The following is a 27252-nucleotide window of genomic DNA, read 5'->3' as shown; positions in this document are numbered from 1 at the left end:
ATGATTTGTTATGTTTGTGGATTGGACATTGAAAATTGGAAAGCATTAGTATGTCATTTTAAAATTTTTCATTCGTTAAAAAGTTATAGTACCTATACATGTGGTGAAAGTAACTGTAAACAATCTTTTCAGTGCTTAGCTACATTTAAAAGACACATTGATGTTAAGCATTTCCCTGAATTACAGTTAACTTCTAAAATTCCTGAACAGTCCTATACCAATTCTTCACTATCACCTCTTAAAAATTTTGAAAATGTTCATAGAAATAATCCTTTAAATGAAAATATAAATGCTGAAATTCCATTTAATTTTGAACTAGTTAGTGAATTATTATACAAATCAGCAGTTGAACTGGTTGTTAATTTACATAGTAATAATAATTTTGCTAGAGTAGACATCACAAATATTCAAGCTGGTATAGTAGAAAAAATTTTAACACCTATTGTGTCCATGTTAAAAAAAAGTTGTAGAAGATGAAATAAAAGAGCCTACTTTACTTTCTAAATTTCACAGAGTTACTTCAGTCATAGAAAATACTTTTCTTTATTGTAGTACTGAATGTCGTTTATTAGATTGGCTTACTAATAATGAATTTTTGTCCAAAATAAATCAGTTTACTATAAACAATGAAATTTTTCCAGTTCAACATCTTGGTGAAACTATATTTGATGAGAAAAATACAACAGGCGCTCTATTACCATTAAAATTTCAATTTAAAAAATATTTTGAACAAGGTGACAATTTTAAAAAACAGTTGACTCGATTAAATTTATATAAAACCAATGTATGTACGACTATAGACAATTTTGTTCAAGGAACTCTTTGGAAACAAAAGATCTCTCAGTATAGTAATGATAAAATTATAATTCCGTTTTTTTTGTACATGGATGAATTTGAAATCAATAATCCATTAGGATCTCATTCAACATTTCAATCCGTTTCAGCTGTATATTATAGCTTTCCATTAGCAGAAAATAGTTCTAAATTAACAAATATATTTTTAACTGCACTAGTAAAACACGTGGATCTTACATCTTTTGGTAATGACAAATGTTTAGAAAGCTTAGTAAATGAAATAAATATACTTGAAAATGAAGGTATTAACATTTCAACTAAAGATGGACGTTTCCATGTACATTTTGTATTGGGAATAATTCTAGGAGATAATTTAGGCTTAAATAGTTTATTAGAGTTCAGCAAATCTTTTTCTGCAAATTTCTTCTGCCGCTTTTGCAAAGCTCATAAATCAGTAACTAAATTAACGCATGAAGAAGATTTAACTTGTATGCGTAATGTTCACAACTATTCTGTAGATGTCGCTAGCTCAAATTTTTTAGAAACTGGAATTTATAGAGAGTCATTGTTAAATCGAGTAACTCATTTTCATGTTACTCAAAATTTTTGTATAGATATCATGTATGACTTATTTGAAGGGATTTGTCATTATAATGATATATGTCATATATTAACCTACTTTATTGATACAGCAAAACTATTTTCATTAGAAACTCTTAATAGCCGAAAAATGAATTTTAATTATGGGCCAATAGAAGTAGGTAATATTTCACCTCCTATTAAAATTGTTCATTTAAAAAAAAGACATTTGAAAATGTCAGCCAGAGAAGTTATGACTTTTGTTCATTTTCTTCCTCTAATGATAGGAGATTTAATACCAGAGAATGGGCATCAGGTATGGGCACTTTTCCTAATATTGCTTCAAATTATAGACATTTTTTTATCATACACACTTACTGATAATGCAATTTCTCATCTTCGACAATTAATTTCACAACATAACTATGTATATAACACTTTTTAATGATACCTTAAAACCTAAACATCACATTTTAGTTCACTATCCTACAATAATAAAATTCAGGTCCTCCTAGGCATTACTGGTGTTTTCGCTATGAGGCCAAACACAAGGAATTAAAAATGTATGCTAGAGTAACAACTTCCAGAAAAAATGTAACTTTGACGTTGACTAAAAAATTTCAGTTTAAATTTGCTCAAAATCTAATGGAATCAGAAAAAAATATTATTTTTAAAGATAAACATAGAGTTTTAAGTAAATATACTGAAATTATTAACACTATTCTTAATCCAACTTCATCACAGTATACTTGTTATACTGAGTTAAAATTTAATGGCATATTATACAAAGAAGGATATTATCTAACCAAAAATTATAATGAATTACATTTATTTAAAATTGATGAAATTATATTTATCAATCAACCTGAAATTATGATTTATATTTTGGCTAAAAAAATAAAATTGAATGAATTTAGTTCACATTATGAATCTTTTTATGTGAGTGGTAGTGAAGAAGTTATTAATGATTGTTTTACATGTGGTGTCAATGAATTTGATGGACCTCCCATAAATGTCACTACTGTTCCATCTGGTAAAAAAATGATACGTTTAAAACAATTTTATTAATTTGATAAGTTTTAATATATATATATTAAAGCATTTTTTTATTATTTTAATTTTATCATCAGAATTTTTTGTTGTTTAAATGTATATATTTATTTTTTATTGTTAATGTATTTATCATGTACTTATCATACCTATTTGAAAATTTAATAAATATTTTATTTGTACATTTTTTGTTTTAATTGCAGATTTGTATAGCAATTTTATTTATAATACTTGGTACAATAAATTTAATTTAAATTAAGATGGATGATTATACTCCTAATGGATCATATATTTTAAATATTGGAGAATCTTCTAGTTCTGTAAGTAGTAATAAATTAAAGTTTGCAAGACTATAATATAAATTAAAACTAGACTTCATTGTTTACTATTTTAATAAAATGCTTAGGAGTCTCTTGAACTACACGAACCTTTTAATGAGGAATTATTTATTAATCCAATTATTGAAAATATTCCCATTTTTGTAGCAGATTACAACTACCCAGTTGAAGATTTGACAAAATTGCAAACATTATTAAATTCATGGGGATTGAAATGTGTTTATCAAACATGTGTTGGTAGGAAAATTGCTATAAACTATAGTGCACCTATGACTTATAATAATTAATAATTATTATTATATTATTAATATTATTAACAATAATGTACTATAATATTAGATTAAATTCTTGATAACTGTTGCTTATTTTTCTTATTTTTATACAAACGCATTATTACCTTACCCAATGATTTACAGTTTATTCTATGTTGTTTATTTATGTAGATCAACTTATAGATATGACAACTCTTTCTTACATGAAAAGTGAGCATGTTCATAAACTTTTGTTCAAATTCCCACTTGGAATAATATTTAAGTTTGAAGCAGAATTAGAGAAATGGCAAAAGACAAAAAATACTCTAAACAATTGTCAAAATACAAATACCACTAACTCAATTAATATTTCTATAAACAAATCTAACACAGAAACTCTTACAAAACCACAAAAGTCAAGTCATAATTTAAGAGTTGATGAAGTTCTTACTATGTCTACTCAAGGTTCCTTGATACTTGACTATTTTAAAATACACAACAAATTGAATGATGGTATACGGGCAACATTGGTAGACATACTTATTGGACAAGTAGGTACTATCACAACAAATACCTATGTCTGTAAGTATGGCAGAATCTCTAGCAGACCAAATTGTTGCTATGTTTAAAACAGAAGTTAAGGTAATTTGATTGGTTTGTTCTAGTATAATTTAGGCGCTCAGCGCCAAAACTGCTTAACCCACAAAAAATCAAATATTGTATTATGTGTTAAAACGTTTCAGATTGTTATAATATTTGAAATCCACTATGGCCTATTCCACACAAAAAATTATTCGCTAGATGGCAGCACATTCTTTCTTTTGGCACTGTAATTATGAAAAATAATTTCAGAGCCATAGTGGCTCAACCCTATGCTAGTGGATTAGGCCATTTTTTCCTCCAAGAAAATAACTGATAATTTCAGAACCAGAGTGGCCCAACCATATCCTATTGGATTAGGTAAATTTTTTTCCATGAATAAAATAATATTGATAATACTTCCCGGCAAAATGAATGCAGTCATCATTTTTTATCTAAATACGAATTTTAGTTCAATATTATATTATTCATATACTCATGACAAAATAGTTCGTTTCAGTTGTTATTTTTTAATTCTTGTAATGAACACACAAGAAATAAACGAATATTTACAAAATGGTAAGTTACTTTATAAATTTTCATTATATAATATCATTTTACTTTAATATTAAATTGTATTAATACTGATGTCTGATATTGATGTCTTAGATACTGATGATGATATTTTTCAAGATTCTGGCTCAGAATACTTGCCATATGGATCGAACAGATCATCTAGTAGTGACGGAGGTTTTAGTGAAATTAATGATTTTAATAATGATATTTCTCAAGAAGTTGAAAACAATAAAACTACTCAAGAAGTTGACAACAATGAAATTACTCAAGACACTGGTTCAGATGAAAATACAGGGCCGATTAATTTAAAAACACGTGAGAGACTTTTAAATAAAAATAATTGGATAAAAAATGTGAGAAAAAGTAAAAGGGCTCGAGGTGAAGCTTATATTGGAAGTACAGGTAAATGTGTGCTTGCCAAGACCTTTACACCTTATGTATGTAGTTGTTTACAAAAATGCCATAATTTGATAAACGAAGCCAAACAACAACAATTGCATAGTCAATATTATGATTTAGGAAATTATGACCTACAAAGTGCATTTATAGCTGGATTAATCAAAAAAATAAACAAAAAAAGGGTTTATACAAAAAATGTTGATAGTAAAAAAAAATTTACAATGATTTATTATTTACCCATAGATAATGGGAAAGAAGAGAGAGTCTGTAAATCTTTTTTCAAAAACATATTTAGTATTTCTGACCGAAGAATTTCAAGAATTTTGGCTCATAAAAATATTTCTACTACTCCTCCTATTGATCAAAGAAGTAAACATACTCCACATAATAAAACAAGTAATTTACAAATACAGGCAGTAGTAGATTTTATAAACAGATTCCCTTCTTATCAATCTCATTATTCTAGAGAAAAAAGTGTACACAGAAAGTATTTGGCTCCAGACCTTAATATTAATTGCCTGTACAAATTGTATAAAGAACAGACTGCAGAACCAGTATCCTTGTTTAAGTTTAATGATACTTTCAATAAAAAATTTAACTTACATTTTCATCCCCCTGTTACTGATAGTTGTAAGAATTGTGATAATTTTAATATAAAAATGAAATATGCTGTTAATGACGAAGAAAAACAAAAAATTGAAACTGAAAGAGATTTACACCAGAGAAAAGCAGAAAATGCCCGTGCAGGTATGCGTATAGATGGACTTTTAGCAAAAGAAAATAATACTGTTGCATGTATCGCTTTTGATTTGATGAAAACATTGCCTACTCCAGTATTGTCTACTGGTATATGTTATTATAAACGTCAATTATGGACATACTGTCTTGGAATACATAACCTTGCTGATAATACTGCAAAAATGTATGTCTGGGATGAATCAGTAGGATCTAGGGGACCTCAAGAAATAGGTTCATGTATTTTACACTACATTAAAAATTTTGTAACAGCAAGTAAATTAATTATGTACTCGGATCAATGCGGAGGGCAAAACCGAAACATCAAAATGGCTACCCTTTGTAATTTTATTGTGGCTAATGACAAATATTGTGTAAATGAAATTGATCGCAAATTTTTAGTGAGTGGCCATTCCTTTTTACCGTGCGATCAAGATTTTGGTTTGATTGAAAAACAAAAAAAAACATCATCAAAACATATTTGTACCAAATGATTGGCATAGTGTAATAAAAAATGCCAGAAAAAAAATCCCTTTCATATTGTAAATATGACCAAAGACAATTTGTTTTCTACCAAATCACTGGAAAAACAAATTGTCAATAGAAAGAAAAATGAGTATGGTGATAAAGTTGAATGGCTCAAGATTCAGTGGCTGAATTTTAAAAAAGAACAACCATTTCAGATAAATTACAAATATTCAAACACTCCAGAAGTTGAATTTAACTTTGCAAACATAAACAAAAGAAAATCAAAACTTGAAGAATTCATAAAAGATTTAGATCTATTATATCCAACAGGCCACAAAATAACAGTGTTGAAAAAAAAGATTTGATGGATCTGCTTCCCTATGTACCACCAATTAATCATCAATTTTACAATAGTCTACAAACAGATGGTAATAACACCATTGATGGGTTACCAATTAATTTTGATGAAAGTGAGGAAGATGAATTTTAATCTGAACTATAGTAAGATATACTGTAAAAAGTTATTTTTATTTTATTTTATTAAGTTTTCATCATATTGTTTTTTTTAAATTATTCTATACCTATGTGATTATAATGTTATTTTTTTTTTAAGTTTAGTAACAATCATATTTTGTATTGATATTATACTATTCTGAAAACTGTATTACCTATGTGATTATAATGTTATTTTTTTATTTTCTTGTTAAGTTTAGTAACAATCACATTTTTTATTAATATTATATCATACTGAAGACTGTATGTGATTATCATGTTATGTTTTTTATTTTTTTGTTAAGTTTAGTAACAATCACATTTTTTATTAATATTATATCATACTGAAGACTGTATGTGATTATAATTTTATGTTTTTTATTTTTTTGTTAAGTTTAGTAACAATCACATTGTTTATTAATATTATTCTATAAGTACTGAAGACTGTATTAAGTAATTAAAATGTTAAAAATGTATAGATACTAAATTTTCAAGTTGAAAGTAAGATAAATTAAACTGAACTATTTTTTTTTTTTTTTTATTAAACTTAAGCCCGGCGACTAAGGCCATTAGCTGTTGTAGTGGTTATGAACTGTGGTAGGGGTAAGGGTTGGTTGGATAGGTTGTGTTTTTACGGTTAGTACGGTCGGTTTAGGAACACGTGTATGTGTGGCAAGGTTTTTGCGCACTACGTACCCAGGTGGTCACCCATCCGAGTACTAGTGGCAGCGGCCGTTGCTTACTCTTAACCACATGAGTGATTAATTTCAGCCACTGCACCGCGCCGAGCCACATAAACTGAACTATTGTTACACACCATAAAAAGTGATTTTGATTTTTTTTTTTTTAAGTTTAGTAACAATCATTCTACACTAAAGATAATTACAATATGTTATTTTAAAAAAGTTACAAATAAACTTATACAATTATTTACATAGTATTTGCATGTTTAGTGAATTTAAGTGAATAACAAATTTCCAATAAGCTGGCCTAAACCACAGAAAATTGAATTCAATAACAAAATTTCAAAATTCATGATGGCCTAACCCACATTAAAACTTAACAAACATCAAATTGGCTTGAACCTTATAGATGGTTTAAAAGGCAAAAATGTATGCATACTAATGAGTTATTGTCATTTTCCTTGGAGTGGATTTAATATGAAAAAAAAAAATGTTGAAAAATAGTCAAAAGTTTAAATGTCCGTTTTGCGCAATTACACTTTTGTGGGTTAGGCTGTTTTGGCGCTGAGCGCCTCAATTATTATAAGAGTGTAAAACTAATAATTATGAAACCTACAGGATACATATTTCATGAATATCAGATATAATAAAAATCCCAAAGGAAAATTGTACGCCAAGTATTACAATTCTGTAAGAAACATGAAAAATACAGAATTAATACTTACACCAATCACCAAAAATCAAACAATGAACGAGAAAAAACAGAAAAATGGCTGGATCGAAAAAGAATTTGGTATAACTTTTATACATACTATTTATCTATTAATTCTTACTTTATTTATAATGATTTTAATTATTTACAGTATCTGAAAGTGGAATCTAGACACGCGGTAGCGTGTCAAGCCAAGTTCTAGCTACAGAACTAGCGAGCAGCACCGTGTGTAATATTACACGAACCATTTGGAGCCACTTTTGACCCCCTCATAACTCAAAAACTATTCCACATAAACATGTCAAATTTGGCTCATATATTGAGACTTACGAGATACGTATGTTTTCCAAATTTCATAAACATACCTTAAACCGTTATTTAGATATTAACGTCCCAAAATCGTCATTTTTATCACTGACTGACTTACCTATAGATCAAAATTCTAACCCAGTTCCAGATGACCTAGAAAGTTCAAATTTGGCATACAGATAGGTAGTTAGGTTAATACAAAGGAAAAAATCAGAAACTTGAAGATTTTTAATTTAAAATTTTTTAATTTTTTATCAATTGATTTTATTATAATTTTGCAATTAATTAACTAATTGCCTCTAATTTAATGTAGTGTTGACTTAAATTGAAAAATTAAATTAAGAAATTTAAAAAAAAATTAAAATTAAAATAATAATAAAAAAAAAAAAATTAAATTAAATTAATTTTTTTTTTTATACTTATGTAGGAAAATACAATAGTTTATTAAAAACCATTTGGAAATTATTTTAATATGATTTTTATAGCTATTAATAATTTACTTACAAAAAAGTAATGATATCCCAACAAAACATATATGTAAAATGATAGCCAAGTTCAATTAAATAATATGCTTTGGTTGTTGACTTCAACGACAAAAGAAGTGAGATCTAAATGGATGCCAAGTTCAATGGTCAGTCCTGAAATTTATTTATAACAACATAAAATATAATTTCTTCTTATCACTTAGGATAATGTTTTGAAGCCTAACGTCTGACTTGGCTAGTTTCCATATACGAATTATGTTATAGCCTTCGCAAGTTCTAAAGTTGTAAGTTCTTTTTTATCCTTCTAAAAATTTGGCTTGCTGGTAGAAACTAGCTATCGAACACAGTGCTCTTCCATGACTGTTTTGGTTGGTACTTAATAATAATTCGTATATGACAACAAGCCAAGTCAGACCTTAGGCTTCAAAACATTATCCTAAGTGATAAGAAGAAATTATATTTTATGTTGTTATAAATAAATTTCAGGACTAACCATTGAACTTGGCATCTATTTAGATCTCACTTCTTTTGTCGTTGAAGTCAACAACCAAAGCATATTATTTAATTAAACTTGGCTATCATTTTACATATATATTTTGTTGGGATAGATTCTATACTTGATATTTTGAAGTATAATGATACTACATTTCCAGAGTTAGAATCAAATTGGAGAGCTACTGTATTTTATCGATTATATTATTATATATTATTAAGAATTCTCATTCAACTAGGGAAATCTTAAATAAATGGAAACAATATAAAGTCCCTTATGGCCATAAATTAGTAAGGCATTTAATACATATTGTGTTATTAATTCCCATTATTCATACAACATTTTTTTAGATTGATATTGATTACAATATTTTATTTCCTACTGGTATTAACATATATCAAGACTTCGAGGAAAAATCAGATAAAATATTTAAATTATTAAATGAAAAAATCAAAGATTTAAACTGTCGAAAAATATTGGATACCTTAAAAAATACAAATGAAATGAATATTAATGACAGTAAGATATATAATCAAATTTATAATAACAATAATGCATTTTTATTCATAAAAAATATATTTATAGATGTCAAAAATGGTGTATTGATATATTTGCTACATGCTCTATGTGCTCCCACTTCAAAAAAAGTTACCAGAGACGAACAGGGAAGAAAGAATCTGATAAATATTCCAATAAAGATTCACAAGACAGCTTCATAGTATTTGGTGAATCTGTAGATATAATGCAACAACATTTAGAGCAACTTAAAAGCCGTAGAGACCCTTTCCAACCTTTTATTTTAATTGTAGGAACTATTTTTTCTCATAAAGAAATATTAGTGTAGTTCGACTCAATCATGTACAAAGTGTATTCTATACTAAGATCCATTGAAGTATGTTATAAGGTTTTCCACTTGTTCAATTTGGAATATCCATGGCAATCATCTATTGTATGGTTATTCGTTCAAAATTAGTTCAAATTTTATCTGATTTAAACAATAATTAATTTTTTTTATGTAAATTAACTTTTCATCAACATGTGTTTTTACTATGATTTTTATGATTATTTATTGTTTATACTAAAAAGGAATCAGATTTTAGATATCTCATTAATATCTAAAATATTATATTAATTAAGTGATTATGATTTATAAATAGATTTTTTTTTTTTGTATTATTATTATAATATAATTAAATTTATATTATATTTTATTAAATATCTTTATGTATGTGAAATAAGTAACTAAAGTTTTGGATTTGTTGATTTATTTTTGTAATAACTCATAATAAAATTGAAATACTTAAAAATATATATTATTATGTTAACCTTTATTATTTAACTTAACTCAACTATTCTAACAAGATAATTTTAATTGTAATAAGATTATTTGTCATAACAATTATATTTCAAAATACAATTTTAAAAATGGACTCATTAATACAACAATTTTGAGTTGTTAATCCAAAAATTAACATTATCACTTTAACAAAAAAAATTGTTGTTTGTTAGTATTAATTATGATTATGATGAGAAGAATATTTTCAATGTAACAAGAGTTATATTTTCATTTGAAAATAGTAGTTATTAATTTAACAAGACTATTGTTAATAATATAAGATTGATATTCATAATATTATTATCATATCATCAACTAAACATTTGTTGGTTTGACAAAAATCTTGTCGGCTGAATAGTGACAAGAGAATTGTCAAACCAACCTAGTTTTTTCTTAATATGATCAGGATTTTTTTTCACTGATAAATAATGTACCGATACAATTATAAAACATTTTAAATTTATTAATTAACATTGATACAAGACGTGTAAAATTCCTTATCCTCAAAATTATTCAAATTTCAAATAATACACTGAAAGTTGAAACTATGAAACTATGAAAGAAATAGAATAATAATTAATATTTAATAGTTAATATTATCAATAAAGTCAATACTCATTATAAGTTATAACCCGTCCACACCGTCAAGTTTATCTTGGTCATCGGTGACTATTACGATTACTATCTATATAATATTGTAAAATAATGTCAACTGCGTTAACGTTTGTGACATCAGCAGATAATATATTGGACGAATTATATATTTATATATTATATTCTTTGTTTATATTATACGTGTTTTCGAGTTCGCTATAATGTTCGAGAATTATCGTACAGGGAAAAAACCCATGTTCTGCTCGGCGATACAAGTTACAAATACAATATAATATATATTATTATATATTATATTATTGACGCAGTATTTTACAACCACTGAGACAGTGAGACGCTGAACCACATTTTGCTTACGATTGTGACTTGTGAGTGTGTGACTGATGTCAATATGTGACTAAGTGACTTATTAGACAATATTAATATTAGTTATTATTATTACTTATACGTTTATTAATTATTACGCGTTCGGCGACGGCAATATCACCAAAAAATACTTCGTTTGCAGTACCTGCAGTAAAATATTCGTCCGTTTTTGAGTAAGTACATATTATTATAATTAATAAAAATAATTTGTTGTATTGTTACAAAGGTTTTTAGTCATTTATACAATAGATATTATAATCTTGTTTTATTGTAACGCTATAAGCATTTAAATATCATAAATTTACTTTTTAATTATATACATCTCATTAACATTAGATGCTACTAAATATTATACATTTTATCTTTGATTGTATGTACCTATGGCTAACACATTTTATATTGTACATTGGTATCTATTGTAGCTATATAATAGATTTTCTTTTCCCAATAGGGTAGTATATTGATAAAAATATTATTTATTTTTCTTAAAAGGCTTTTAAACCAAAAAAACAATATGAATAGAATGGTTAGTAATCGTACAAAGAGAAGGCGGATGAGAGAAGAATTAGATACGTATAATTTTGTTCCAATCAACGATTCTGAGAACAATTCTATTAATGAAATGCCAGTAGATATTGATAATTGCCCTAACTTAAGTGTTAATGAGAATGAAACACCTCCATTAAATACTATAATATCTGATATGGAAGATAATTTAGAATTAGAATGTAGGAATGATAATTATGTTTTAAATAATGAATCCGGTAGTTCATCATCTAGTAATTCATCACATCATTTTATAACAAAATATTATTGTATAAATTCTGAAATTGCTCAGTGGGCATTGTTTCATAAAATTTCACATACTGCTGTAAATGGTTTATTAAATTTATTAAGAAAACATAAATGTTTTTCAAATTTACCGAAAGATGCCAGGACAATTTTACATACTAAATCAGTTCAAATACAAAGTGTTCGTTAAATCGTTAAATTTGTATTATTTTCATTTTAGATGACAATAACATGTTTTGTATGAATGATACAAGTATGAAAAAAACTATGAATTTACCAAAACATAGTAGTCATTCAAAAGTTAAAAGACAACTTTATGATTTAAGTTCTTCTGATGAAGCCGGTAATTTATTATTTTTTTTATGAATTATTTTAAATTTATAATATAATATTCTTTCTTTATAATCAACATTTTTAAATGTCAATAGAACTATCAACATCTGATTTTGTAGTCCTGCTGTAATCAAATCAAAGATGCAACGTACGTACAAGAATATAATTAATTCTTTTTATTGTGAGAAACTAGGTTTTTCTACTTTTAATTTATAATTTCCTCATCAGCATGCCACTGCTCCTGCCAATAAATACATTTTTATGTTTAAATAGGTATTCACACTTATTATAAAGACTTAAACTACAATTATTTATTATTTCCCAACAGGTCGAGTAAAAGAAATGCACCAAAAACCTGATGATCGTAATCTGCTATCATTTATGCAATCTGAAGGTATAATTAAAACAAATTATTAATTTTTCAAATGTATAATGTTACTTTAAATATGTTTGAATATAGAAAAAAATGTTGAAGTGTATCAAACTACATCATCTCCATTTAAAGTATCTAATATGGGGAATAGTTTAAATAGATCTGAAATTATCGGGGACAACATGAATTTTTCATCTACATCAGCTATTACACAAGGTATATTATTATTAATATGGCATTTAAAATTTAATTAATTTACTTTATGTAGTGTAAAAAAATAAGTTGAATTTTAGTCTATCCACACGTTATTTGTTAATAAAGGTTTCATTTTAGAACTTAAAACTTAATTATTTTAATAACATATAAAAAAGTAGTTGAATTATTGTTTTATATTATTCATCTACCCTACATAAATGTCAATAATTATATCTTCATACTTCATATAGTGTTCACTTTTTTACTTTTATTTTTTTAGCTTGTAACATAAAAACACCAAGCATGAATAAATCAAAACAAAAGTATCAAAATAATTCAGTTAGTATAGTGGCATCCAGACAACCATTATCATCACCAATAGATTCATCTTTAGGAGGTAAATTTAAAATATACTTATAATACTACAAATAGTTTTAATATACATTTTTTTTGAATAGATACAGTAAAAAGAATCCTAAATGTGGTTTTAAAAATAAGGTATGACTTAGAAACTTTGTCCCAAAAACAACACCATATAGACCGAATAATTAATGACATGAATTTAAAAATACAAAATAATGAAACAATTACAACAGTCATATATTCTAACCAAGTAGACGATTGTGATTCTTCACTTCCTATTTCCATGAAGAAGAATTGATTGAATTTGAAACTAAACTGCTCGACAAAAATTTTAAGACAAATGTGGTATGTTTTTAAAATATAAAATATGTTATTCAATACATATTTTTTTGTTACATAATATGTTTTTAATTTAGGTTAATAGTCTTAAACGATTAACAAGGAAAACTTTAACTTCAACAGTATGCCAAATGTTAAGAAAATTATTTGATGATGAATTACTTAAAGAATATAGCTACGTGGGTCAGAAAAAAAAAGAATATTTTTTTCTTTGAAAATATGTACAGTTATATTTGGTAAGCATTATTATGTTTATATAATATTATATATATATATAAATCAAATAAATTATTAGTTGAAATACCTACAAATTATAAAAATATTAATATGTATTAAGTATTAGTTTTTAATTATTGTTCTACAATTGTTTGTTCTTTTAAGAAGCTGTAAGAAGGACAAAAAATTTTGAAACTCAATAGATGCAGAAATCGAAGCTCCTATTAGTTCATATAGCTGGCGCTGCATTTAGAAACAAAAAATATGATGCCTGACCATATGTTTTGTATAATTATCAGTTTTTTTTATTTACGTATAAGGTATATTTTAATGAAAGTTTCAGAAATATTTAATCACATTTTGTTTGTTCATACTTTTATTAAGTTATTATTAGCTAGATTTTCATAAAGTTATAACTATTATTATATATATACAAAGAAATTTAAACTTTTAAGTTGTAACTATTGTAAGTATATAATATATTTATAAAAAATGTTTCAGTTTAATAAAATTATAATACAATAATGCATATATTATGTTGAATGATTATCTATTTCCTATCCTGTGAGTCTGACAAAAAACTATTAATTTATGAATGGAATTTACTAAATATAGGTGAAATGAGTCATCCTTACCTCTTACCTATATACATTTATGCAAACAAAACAAAATGTGTCATGAAGATACATGTCTACGAGAAGCTGACCTTATATATTTTAATGTTCAATCCAATTTGAACACCGGGATTTCCATATTATGTAAACATATATAATAAAATAGTATGATAAAAAAAAAATATTAAAATTAAATACTTTAAATATTATATTAATGTTTAAAAAACAATTTTATAATATTATTTTTAGAATATTATAAAATGTTTTTTTTCTAATATTTTAAACACAATATAAATAAAATATTATAGTAATAATGCACACCTGGCCAAATAATAATACTATAATATTACAAAAATATTTTTATTTTCTATTTGTAATGAAATAAAAATGATCAAATAATATTACTCATTATTTTTGTAATTATATAAAAACATTATTATAATACGTTTTTGCTATCTGGGATAGTTAGATGAATTAGTATCATGTGAGTGTAATAGTTGGTCTTTTGATGCATTACAGTTTTGTTGATTACTTTCTGACACAGCTGTTAAAGTTTGTTCAACTAATATATTTTTCTCCATCAGAGATGTTTAAGGAGTCGATAGTTCATAAACATCCTGTAATAATTACAAATATCACATCTTAATTTATCTAATTATTGAATAAATTTTGTTATATTGTATGAATTACTTCAAAAAATGGTTTAGGTGGACACTCATCACCAAGAGCAAGCAAAGCTAAATTATAGCGATCATCACAATTAACTACTGGACAATTTGAAAATTCTTTTGAGTTTGGAAAATTTTTTTTTCAAAAAAGATTGGTGTTTGCAAAATCCCCCCTGTTGACCACTATAGCAACTACACCAACTGACTATAATATTAACCTCATACATTTTTTTACTATCTTTAGTACTAGGCACGTTATATATCATCTATTTTCACCACAGTGCATATATCTACCGTTGACATTCGTGTAAGCTGCATTTTGAAATGGCTTTTTGGTCTTCTGTTATAAGCAAAATCTAACAAGTGGTTGATAAAATATTTATCTTAAATTATAGCAATAAATTCAATAAGTGCAACTATGTTATAAGCTTTCATACGTTCCAAAACAATTTCTTTTAAAATACGAATAGAAGCTTCAGAATAATTATTTGTTTGATTATTCCGTGTTATTAGACTATTACTATTTTTATAAAACATAGACCACTGATTGCTTTTTTTTAAATTTTCATGCAAATGATCTTTAAATTTTTGATTATTTTCTTATTGGTTAATGTTATTCATAGAATCTTGAAACTCTTCATCAGTTTTAGAATACACCACCAGGCAAATACAATAGTATAGGGCAGAGGTTCCCAAAGTGGTCTATATCGACCCCCTGGGGTCGATTCTGACCTTCAAGGAGTCCATGTCAACGAAAAAGAAAGTTGGGGGTGCATCATGTGTAAATAGGGGTCCACGAGCGTTATAAGTCAAAATGCGTGTGTCGTAATTTTTACGAAAAATATGTGTGTGACGAAGATAACGATTATTATAACGAACATTGTCGATAATGACTAATGGAGTCTACGGTGAATATCGGAATGTTAAGATAAGATTAAATATACACATTACACATTCAACCGTATATTTTTAGGTCTCACAGTACCATAAGAATGGTTGTTTATCGAAACATGATATCGGTCAACGTCGATGGTCGGAATATATATTACTGTACGTTTTGTAATTTAGTTCATCCGTGACAGCCGTCGTCGTCGTCATCGTCATTGTTTGCCATTTTTCAAAGTTTTATTAATTCATAAATCGGTTGATTTTTTTACAAATATAACTGCTATTAATTATGGCTGAATCTAAAAAGAAATGTAGGCAATATAGCATTGATTATTTGAAGTTCGGCTTCATTCCATCATTGCCGGACAAAACCCTACCTATGTGTCTTTTATGCAACAAAGTCTTAAGCAACGACGCTATGAAACCATCCAAGCTAGAAGATCATCTGAAAAGGTGTCACCCTGAAAAAACACGTAAAGAATTAAAATACTTTCAAACACTGAAAGAAAAATTTCAGAAGAGATCCGCGATGGATAGTATGTTTGCTGCCACGTTAAAAAAAGACGACGATGGCTTGCGCGCGTCTTACAATATCTCACTACTCATAGCAAAATCAGGTAAGCCTCATACTATCGGGGAACAACTAATTTTGCCAGCCATTGAAGAGGTCTTAAAAACTGTTTTACACAGACCTGCATATGATATACTTAAAAAAATTCCTTTAAGCAACAATACGGTTCAAAGACGTATTGATGAAATGAGTCATTATGTTGAAAGTTACTTGTGTAATTATTTGCAAGCAACCTATTTTTCAATACAACTAGATGAGTCAACTTTGCCTGGTAATGAAGCACTATTATTGGCATATGTTCATTTTGTTATGGACCAAGAAATCCATGAAGAACTGCTATTTGCAAGAACTTTGACTACAGACACAAAAGGCGAATCCATATTCAATGTTTTGAAAGATTATTTCACGGAAAAAGCAATCCCTTTAACAAATATAATATCAGCAGCAACAGATGGAGCACCTGCCATGGTTGGACGCTATCGTGGTTTTCTAAGTCATTTAAAACAGTATGTACCCGGGCGCGTATTTCCGAACCCTAACTGAGCTGGGGCACTAGTGCCCGAATCCGGTTAGACTCCGTAGGGCGCGTCTTCACTACGTTCCCTAACTGATTTAGGGCACACTAGTAAATATTCATTTAAAAGCATACTTTTGTACCTATATTAATTATATTTACATAATAATACATTAAATTACAAACCATACAATATTGTTGTCATATATGTATATATATATATATATAAATATACATATGCTATATTCATCTTAAAATATTAGGCTTGTACATACAGTAATTAGTACATATAAAATATATTCACAACACACATACCATAATTATATAAAAGTAGTTACTAATACAATATATGTCGTTAGTATATTTTTTTTCGTACCTAACTTAGTATTTTTAAAATTAAATAGTGTAAATGTATAATGCTATTATAAAAACAAAAAAGTATAATAAATAATTCAACTAACACATTAATTTATGTTCCATATAATTTGGATTATGTCAATTTAAAAAAAAAATGAAGAAATTTATACTATAACTTTATGCCTAGTCAATTACATAATAATACATTAAATATTACAATATTGTTATTTATTTACATTTTAAGTTTTTAAGTCAGTGCGATTTGGAGTTACATTTATTATCGTCGATATTACTAGCTAGGTTTCTTTTTCTTTTTTTGTTTGGTGGAGCACTTTCAGTTGGTCTCCCTGCTTGTACTCTTTTTGAACCTAAAGTCAATCCTACTTTTCTTCTAGCAATTGAAGTCGGCTGGACTCCAATTTGTCGACCTCTCTTTTTGTTATTCACCTAAGCCAAAAATGAAAGTGCTTCAGATGAACTCGTTATCGCCGATAATTTTGTCGTCAGGGAACTCATTATTTTATGAGTGTACAAAGTATTTGATTCTAATGCTAAAGTGGCTATTCTATTTAAATTATCTTTGAGGTTTTTGGTTATTTCCAATATTTTAATACTATTATTTTCATCGACAGATGCATTATCTAAGTTTAATCTTAATTTATTAGAATTTTCGGATACAACCATACCCTCATCAAAGTTGTCTTGTGCCTCAGTTTCATTACTTAATTTGTCATAATTTGCGTCCAATTTATTCATATTTTGAAAAAATGTTTCATCAACATTGCCAATCGCTAATTTGGCCAACACAACTCTATCATCAAAATTTAGATTCGGTGAATTTTGTAATTTTATCATCTTGCCAAAATACAGCGCATTGATGTTTGCAAAATTTTCCTCCTCTTCCAGCTGAACAATCACATGTCTCATTCTCAATGTCTACTGAATAAAACATATTTTCGTCTATAGATGACGCTACATAATATAAATGTTCATTTTCTTTTTTAACAATAAACCCTTTGGACAATTGGCAAAATGTTTGGAAGTGGAGTTCTGGTTTACTTACCCGCACATTTGCATATTTTAATAATCTCCGCCTATGGTAATCTTCCAAAGTATTTCCAATAAAATCAACCAGCGCCGCTGCATTAAAAGCCTTACACCTTTCAAGAACTATGTCTTTAAATACACGTATTGATGATTCAACAATGTTGTTGGTGTTGTGTCCTCTAGTTCGAAGTGTAGACCTATACGCAATACACCATTCTTTTTTACGATTTAAAAGCGACGCACAATGGTTTTTAAATCTTGGATATTTTGCTGAAGTTGAATCTGTTTTCATTAATATGTCTACCATTTCTACTAAATTTTCTTCATTATCTGCATAAGCAACACTGCGGAAAAGCTTCATCAAATGTTTTCGGTCTTGATTAACGATTTCATGTTTAGAGTCCCATAACCAGCGCCACATAGCCTGAAGAACGTGAAAAATGCACAGAAGTAAATTTGAGTGAGGAAAAACTGATTTTAATGCATTTCTTTCGGCAGAGCTATCATCAGTCATTATAACAAGGGGTTCTCCTCTTCCTCCGAATGCAGTAGGTCCTAATACTGACTTTAACTGTTGTAATGTAAATAAATAACAATATTGTAATATTTAAGCCTAATATTTTAAGATGAAATAACTAAAATGACTCATTTTTGGTTTTCATAACCACACAACATCAAAATATATTTATTACTACATTCAAAATCTAAAATATTTGCAACCAAACATTAAATGTGTATTTATTAAGGATTTTTTTTTGTAATTTAACTAAACAACCACTCTCTCCCAAAAAAAATTCTGAATATCACTGATGTTCATAAAAAAAAAAAAATATGCAACTATCGTCCTCAAACACCGCAAAAGTGTACCACTAAAGAATGTGTGTATACACTGAAGAATAAGTTTATTAAATATATTATGTCACAGTCAAACTAAGCATTTTACTAAATGACCTTTGGCCTTTGACAAAATGGCCTTTCTACCCGTGTCTTAAAGTGTCAAAGTGTCAACAATCATGCTTTGGTATACCAGGTATATATTATGTATATTATGATAATATAAGGTATTATGAATTATGATAACTACATGCAATGTTTTTAGAAAAATTGATTAACCATGCCTTTTGCAAATGCGTCCTAATTGAGATATAAAATATTTGTTTCAAATTAGAATATATGGCAATATTTAAATATAATATATCCTAGACTGACAAATCATCTCCGTTCAGAATCGTTTTTCATATACAATGATACATATCATTGCATTCAAATTTAACCTACCCTAGTCCAAGGTTCACCCCACCTCCTAATGTACAGCAGAGCGGTACCCACTTTACCGACTTTTTTTAGTACCTAACATTTCGTAATCACAATATAATCATCTCGTATAATATATATTTATAACCTGTGGTAAAATCATCATTGTATAAATTTTCAATTTTTCAATTTCCAACCTAAATAAAAGGTGAAATTTTCAAGTATCTATGACTTATAATTTTTGAAGTATAACAAATATTTGAATTCGTTTGACTTGTTTGAGGATAAATCGTTATCGTTACGCGATTTCATAAAAATTTAAAACTCAAACGCTCAAAACATTTTTCCTATAATAACGCTTCAAATTTTCTCTATAACCTTTTGAAGCAAAACTCATGGAAAACTAAGTGCTGAATTTTTCACGTTAGATATAAATACAAACAATTCTATGAATTTTGAAGTACAAAAATAATTTGCAAATATTCATGATTTTGACAAATTTTTATAAAATAAAAAAAAATTGTGCCTATGTATTCTTATAATTTTTTAATCACTATAAGAATAACATATGAGGAACTTTGTATACAATTTTCAAGTATTATGATTGGGCCAAAAAAATCTTATCGACACTTCAAAAAAAATTTTAAGAAAAATTGAAAATTTCAGTTGTCTATAAATAGCTCAAAAAAACTCAAAATATTTTGAAAATTAAATCATGTAAATAAAATGCCAATATAAATAACTGGTAAAATTTTCAAGTATCTACGACTTATACTTTTTGAGTAATAACAAATATTTAAATTCGTTTGAGGATAAATCGTTATCGTTACACGATTTCGTAAAAATTTTAAATTCAAACGCACTTAAAATTTTTCCTATAATGATACTTCGAGTTTTCTCTATAGCTACTTGAAGAAAAACCTATGGAAAACTTAATGTTGTATTTTTAATCCTTACTTATAAACACAAAACATTTTATAGTTTTTCAACTTCAAAATTACTTGCAAATGTTCTCGTTTTCGACAGATTTCGTAAAAATTTAAACTATAAACGCTTATAAAAATAAATTGTGACTAACCATTTTTAATTTTTTTTAGCTACAATAAGAACAACTCATAAGGAACCTTGTATTACATTTCTAAGTTTTTTTGATCATCCAAAATTTTTTTACCGACACTTCAAAAACAAAATTCGAATAAAAACCTAAAATTTCAGTGGTCTATAAATAACTCAAAAAAGTCAACAATTTTTAAAATTTATCTGTATACAGATAACACTAACATGAACATTTGGTAAAAATTGCAAGTATTTACAGTGATTAGTTTTTGAATTACAACTATATAAAAAAATCGATTCGGTTGAAAACTGGTTTTGCGTAAAAAATTCCCGTTTTTCCGTCATTTTTTTTTTTGTTTTTCTCGATTTTTTTGAAAACTGTTGGAAAATGTTTACTTTTTACCTCTATAATGCACCAATGATATTCACTTTTCCATCGGAAACCACCCCTGAAGTTTGAAATTGAAGCATTATTTCGACTAGTTATGCTGTACAGACACAAAAAAAAAAAAACATACATCATTGTAAAACTTGTGGAACTTTATAGATTTTATATTAATAACATATTATAATAAGCAAAATATTATGCTAACCACATATTTTATTGGAATTATTAAACGCACTATAATCATTATATTATACTATTTACTAACACTATATTTTATTGAAATCACAATTATAAATTATAAGAAAACTAACAAACATATTTAATCATTGAATATATTATAACCAAAACCTAATAAAAATGTTTAATATAAATATTTAATCATTATATTACAATTTTATTTTAATCAAAACTATATGTAAAACATATACATCATATTATATAATAAAAATATTTTAAATGTAAAAGCATACAGATAATTGTAATGTATGTCTTACTTCAATAACTTGTAATCGAACATTGTAAACACTATAATATTGTAATAATTTGTAACTTAACTATTTTGTACTAAACTTTGAAAGATTTCTGTCAAATTTCTGTCTTTGAGACATAAACCTTTTTTTTGTGGGGAGGTGCAACGTGCTCTGATACTTATATTATATATAATATATAAATTACTACATACTGTAGCCAACAATAACCATAACACTAGGGGCATAACAAACATCCCTATAATTACAGCAGTCAAGCAGCCAAGCAAGTAATAATCGAGTATAGACCAACAATTTGGGACCTAAAATGAAAGGTAAAAACTAATCAAAAGTATCAACACCCGTATGTTTTCTACCCGCTAGAAAATAATAACTTTATGATTGCTATCTGGTGACATGTTGAGGATACGTAATTACCACAATGTACAGATGACCATCAGGAACCTGGTGGTACCGCGGGAGTCTCTGGATAATATACAAGGGGGTCCTGAATAGGCACATTTCAGACGTGATCCATCAGAGTTAAAGCGAGCACCTTCACGTCACTCAGTTCAATATTTATGTCTCCTGGACTTAGAATATTTTTCACAGTTTAATTAAATTAATTATTTGGACTTAGAATATTTTTCTAATAAAAAACACTTAGAAAATATTTCAACTGCGTTCACATTATTTCAAATTTACTTCAGTACGGTTGCTCATACGTGGCACGTTACAATAAGTAAGATAATACTCGTTTAATCGATTTATTCTTACTCTATACTCTATGGTGTAAACCGATTGTTCATTTTAATAAGTGTAATTATTTTTTCGTTTTGTTTTTCCTACAGTGACTGTGGTTTTTTAGTTTTTACTTTTTACTAGTATTGTGTTTTAATTTATTAAATAATACGCTATAATACAATAATGTCTAAACGAAAATTTGAAGTGGGGCTTCAAAAAAAAAAAAATAATAATGGATCAATCCCAATCGGAAATCGACAACGGGCGCAACATTGCGCCACTACTGACTAATACTGGCACATTACTGGCAGTCAGTGTCGGCCCAGTGCTGGTGTATGTCTGGGATGATAACGGTATTCAGTACTGAATATCAGTACTGACTTTCAGTGCTGGACCAGTACCGACATTTAGTACCGGAATAGTACTGACTAGCAACTGGCGAATCTTTGCGCCAGTACTGGTTAATGCTGGCATATTACTGGCTAGCAGTACTGGCATATGTCTGGGATGATAACAATATTCAGTACTGACTTTTAGTACCGGAATAGTACTGACTAGCAACTGGTAAATCATTGTGCCAGTACTGGCTAATGCTGGGATATTACTGGCAGGCAGATTTAGACCAGTACTGAATAACATTATTGGTGCAGAACAAGTAATATTACTGGTACAGTACCAAGATATTCTGTACTGGTGACTGGTCTACCATTGCTGGTTCTGTGCTGGCATGCCCTTAATAATACAACTTATATAAATATATTATAATATATTTTTGGTGATCTATAATTGTCAGTTTATGTATTGTGTCAACATGCAATGTAACAATGATAAATATATTAATATCTATTCCTATGTATGTATAAATATAAAAAAATATGTTATAAAATGGGTAGAATATATAGTAGGTAAGTAGGTAACTATAAAAAAGTTGAATACAATTTCCAAATTAGTATATAACTTAGCATGTTTATGCCTAGTTCAAAAAATAAAATGTTCTTAGAGATCAATCTTTAGTGTTTCTAGGATATAAATAATTTATAAAGTATAATTCAATTTTGTTTTTTCATAATCTTTATTAAACAACACCTTTTTAAAATACAATTAATATATTTTAATCACTTTTATCTTCTCTACTAAGGCTGTGTTTCATTTTCTTAAAAATCCTATCTTTCTTCCCACCTTCACGATCCTTAGCACCCGAAAACCAACGGCTTAGTTGTCTGGAAATATCCTTTAGTTTTAAATTAGAGTCTTTGGTAGTAATGGTTTCTGAAATTAAAAATAAATCAATTGAAAAAATGAAATACAAAATATGAACAATATTGTATACCTAATAAATATTTGTATGATTGTGTCCCAGAAAAGTTCAATTTCTTGCTTCTATTTGTTTCTCTTCCAAAAGCACTATATAATAATTGTACTTCCTTCGAAATTATTCTCGGAATAACTGCTTTTAAACTTTCAGATAATTTATCTCCACTTTTAATGGAGATCAACATAAAACATTTCTAAAAAATAAAAAATAGATTTACAAATCAAATAAAACTGTGCAGTTTTAGTAATAATTTTACCAGCTTTTTAACTAACTCCAAATTAGTTTTTAATTCATTATCGAATTGTTGGAAATCTTCTAAGTTTAATTTGGGCATGTCATCTAAGTTTTCTTCTAGCATGATTTTGTTAATATCTCCTATATTATTGTGGGATGCAAATAAGTGCCTTGTATGTTTGGCCTCTTCTGTGATTTTATATTCTAAGCTTCTTTTGACTGATTCTAAATTTGCTCTTGAAACATAAGTTTCTGAAGGTGGCATACCTAATTTAAAAAAAATACATTAGGTGAAATTGGTAAGTGGCATAACAAATAATTTTTTTTTGTAAATAATCACTAAAAAGTATACTTATAAAGTAATATTATAATGTGCTTGGTATTGTAAAAAATTGAAGAGATATTAAAGTGAAAAAATAATGACCATACGCATGCAATGATACTTAATCTTATTATTTAAAATATAATTAAAAGTAGTATGCTAACATATTTTAAAAAATATGAGGTACTTTGACCTAATTCAAGCACTGTATGTAATATCATTCTAATTTTTATTTAAACTATTTAAGCATGATAGAATTTTAAAATACATGTAGCAGTTATCGTATACTTTTTAGGAAAGTCTTAGAATATCCATAGTTGAAACTAAGAATATTTAATATCTTTTTTATAAGAATGCCTTAAGAACTTGACTGAAAATATACCTGTTGCACATGTACAACCACATGTTGGGCACTGTTTCTTCTTTTTAATGTTTAAAGCTACATTTTTAAAAACATTATAAACAAAATTATAATTATAACTGTAAAAAAATGATATAAGGTGATAGTTTTGTTATGTTGAAACATTTTAAGTTAAAAATCTTACGTTTATTGTGATTTGGTTTGGTAATTGGCATAGATTTTTTTTTGGTTTTAGACTTTTGAGATGACTGAGCAAGATTGAACTGTATCTTACTATCATTATCTGTTAGATAGACATAAATTCAGAAATATTGATATCCAAAGAAATCGCACATATTTTGCTTGGAAGTCATTGAAAATGAATCGGATGATGTTGACATCTCAGACTGCACATCATCATCTATTTTAAATATAATAATTTAACTATAAATTCATTAGGTTATTATATTATAAATAAAATTAATTACCATTTATATCACTGTCCTCTACAACTATGGCATCGTCATTTTTACTAGAAAAAGCAATGCTACTCAAGGACTTGTTCTTAGGTTTTTTTTGCTTGGTTTTTTTTGAAAATGAATCGAATGATGTTGACATCCCAGACTGCACACTACCGTTATCTATTTTAGACATGGGTTTTGAAGTATAAATTCAGTACAATTATTCTTTATTTATGTTTATACATGAAGGCCAATTACCATTTATTTTTTCTTCTGCAGCATTAAAAGGAGGTATATCTTTTAGATAATTTTTTAGCTCAACTCCACTTAGATTAATAGGGTCGTCTTCTTCTTGACTGCTATATTGATCATCGACATTGCTGCTGTTAACTAATGTGTCTGAGAATGCCCTGTTCATTCTTCTAAGACCCTGATCGTAATTTCCTAAAATACCATATTGGAGATAAAACTATTAATGAGAAAATATGTGCTTATATTATACATTGATACAACTCCGTTCAGAATCTAAAATTAAAATCAAAATTTAATACTCACGAACTTCTTTAATCACATTCACTTCATAACCTTTCCACAAAGGCCCATAAATAGATGAAACTTTGCTCATTTTATCTATTTTATGGTAATCTTTTTTTGTCGGATATTTGCAATACAATTTGCCTTCCACATAATAGGTCCACGATATTGGTACTAGGTCAATATTTGCTTTGCTATATTTGTTGTTTTCCATAAATTTAATTATGAAATGTGTTACATCTTCCTTATAATCCATATTTTTAATAATTTTTTGACAATTTGTCAGATCAATTAAAAATTATAAAACTGAAAACGTAAATTTAACATTTATATAATACAAAAATTTAATTAAAGAACAAAAAAATAAACAAATATTTAACAATATAAGGTATTAATATATATTGTAAAACATTATTGACTTAACACAAATTTTTAATAGAATAAGTAGTAATTTATAGCAAGTAACAAAAATAATTGTTGTAAAAGTAATGTTTATGAACTATGAAGAAAAGTAACTACAAAACTGCTATGGCCATTTTCAAAAAAGACACATTTTTTGTGTACATTTTCTAAAGGAATAATTTTTTTCCTTCTTGATAATTTACCCAATTTCATAATCCCAACTTCTGATGAATTACATGGATATTTGAAAACATCTGAGATCGTACTGAATGTAAACCCATACAAACAAATACTTTCCCGTTTTTTTTTTATTCTAAATATATTAAAAATTTCACCTGACTTGAGTAAAACAACATTATTAGGTCTACAATTATTTAATTTAACTCCATTTAAAATAACACTTTTAACATTGTTCTTATTTGTATGTAAAATGTCAGGGTTAACAGTAAGATAATTTTTTTTTGTATAGCATTCTTCTTAGCTGTTAGTGGACACATTTTCTGTTCAGACATTCTTCTTATCAACTGAGCCAAAGGATTATTTTTTCCAACAATCTGTCGTTTGATTTTACCGAGACAATTTTCGAACGGAAATGCTGAAATTTCAGATAAATTAATTTTTGAGTGTTCCACATCGTCTGCCAAGTGAATTAGGTTGTGATTATTCATCACTTGTGAATCTGTTCCATAACACGAAGGAAGAAGCTCAAAAAACTTCTTCAATAATTCTCTTGCATAGTTGACTTTGGTAGTGCATAGTTCAGGATCACAAAGTATTCTACACGCAACTACTAATAGTAGAAAATTATGATACATATTTTTAGAAAGGCATTTACGTAGCACCAAAGCACCACAGTAATGTAAAAAGAAACGAAACTGTGTTGCCTTCCAGTTACTAAGCGCATCTAATTCAAACTATTTTCTTTGAAACTCTTTAGGCACAAATTTAGTAAATATTTTTAAGGTAGAATTTAAAAGAATTTTTTTTGGACGAGAAATTTTGCATCTACGATCAACTCTTGTTGTCCCGAGCAGTTTATGTAATATCCATTTCATTACTCCCAAGTATAGCAAATGCATCGAATCTAAGAATACTGATTTGACAGGGTCAAAGTGTGGTATACTTAATAAAGGTGATCTTTCTCCCAGATGGTGTTCAGCTTGTCGTTGTTTAATAAAACTTTTTTTAGTGCGTCGTTTAGAATTTA

At 27.3% G+C, this 27252-nt stretch overlaps 2 protein-coding genes, 2 long non-coding RNA genes and 2 pseudogenes across 4 annotated transcripts; 3 read left to right on the top strand and 3 right to left on the bottom strand.

Annotated features, from left to right (window-relative positions):
- Window positions 1–9917, top strand: LOC126555470 (uncharacterized; annotated as a pseudogene).
- A 3318-nt stretch (window positions 9918–13235) lies between these two features.
- LOC126555473 (uncharacterized) lies at window positions 13236–13873 on the top strand. The gene is made up of 3 exons (XR_007606848.1): window positions 13236–13348; window positions 13410–13659; window positions 13731–13873. It is a non-coding gene; the product is annotated as an uncharacterized LOC126555473 (long non-coding RNA).
- A 1062-nt stretch (window positions 13874–14935) lies between these two features.
- Window positions 14936–15688, bottom strand: LOC126555469 (uncharacterized; annotated as a pseudogene).
- Window positions 15689–16328: 640 nt separating this feature from the next.
- On the top strand, window positions 16329–17153 carry LOC126555468 (protein ZBED8-like). The gene has a single exon (XM_050210388.1). It carries the CDS (start codon window positions 16329–16331, stop codon window positions 17151–17153), a length of 825 nt encoding a protein of 274 aa, XP_050066345.1.
- A 6395-nt stretch (window positions 17154–23548) lies between these two features.
- LOC126555467 (uncharacterized) lies at window positions 23549–24946 on the bottom strand. The gene is made up of 5 exons (XM_050210386.1): window positions 24854–24946; window positions 24691–24747; window positions 24009–24253; window positions 23768–23945; window positions 23549–23706 (listed from the first exon to the last, which is right to left on the bottom strand). The coding sequence occupies exons 1-5, from the start codon at window positions 24882–24884 to the stop codon at window positions 23549–23551; spliced, it is 669 nt and encodes a 222-aa protein (XP_050066343.1). The 5' UTR covers window positions 24885–24946.
- A 60-nt stretch (window positions 24947–25006) lies between these two features.
- Window positions 25007–25476, bottom strand: LOC126555472 (uncharacterized). The gene is made up of 3 exons (XR_007606847.1): window positions 25368–25476; window positions 25137–25289; window positions 25007–25069 (listed from the first exon to the last, which is right to left on the bottom strand). It is a non-coding gene; the product is annotated as an uncharacterized LOC126555472 (long non-coding RNA).
- Window positions 25477–27252: the final 1776 nt, after the last annotated feature.

Source organism: Aphis gossypii, unplaced genomic scaffold (assembly GCF_020184175.1).
Source record: "Aphis gossypii isolate Hap1 unplaced genomic scaffold, ASM2018417v2 Contig00866, whole genome shotgun sequence".
Classification (NCBI taxonomy): Eukaryota; Metazoa; Arthropoda; class Insecta; order Hemiptera; family Aphididae; genus Aphis; species Aphis gossypii.
Note: the sequence above shows the minus strand (reverse complement) of the source record. Positions and strands in the feature narration are given on the sequence as shown.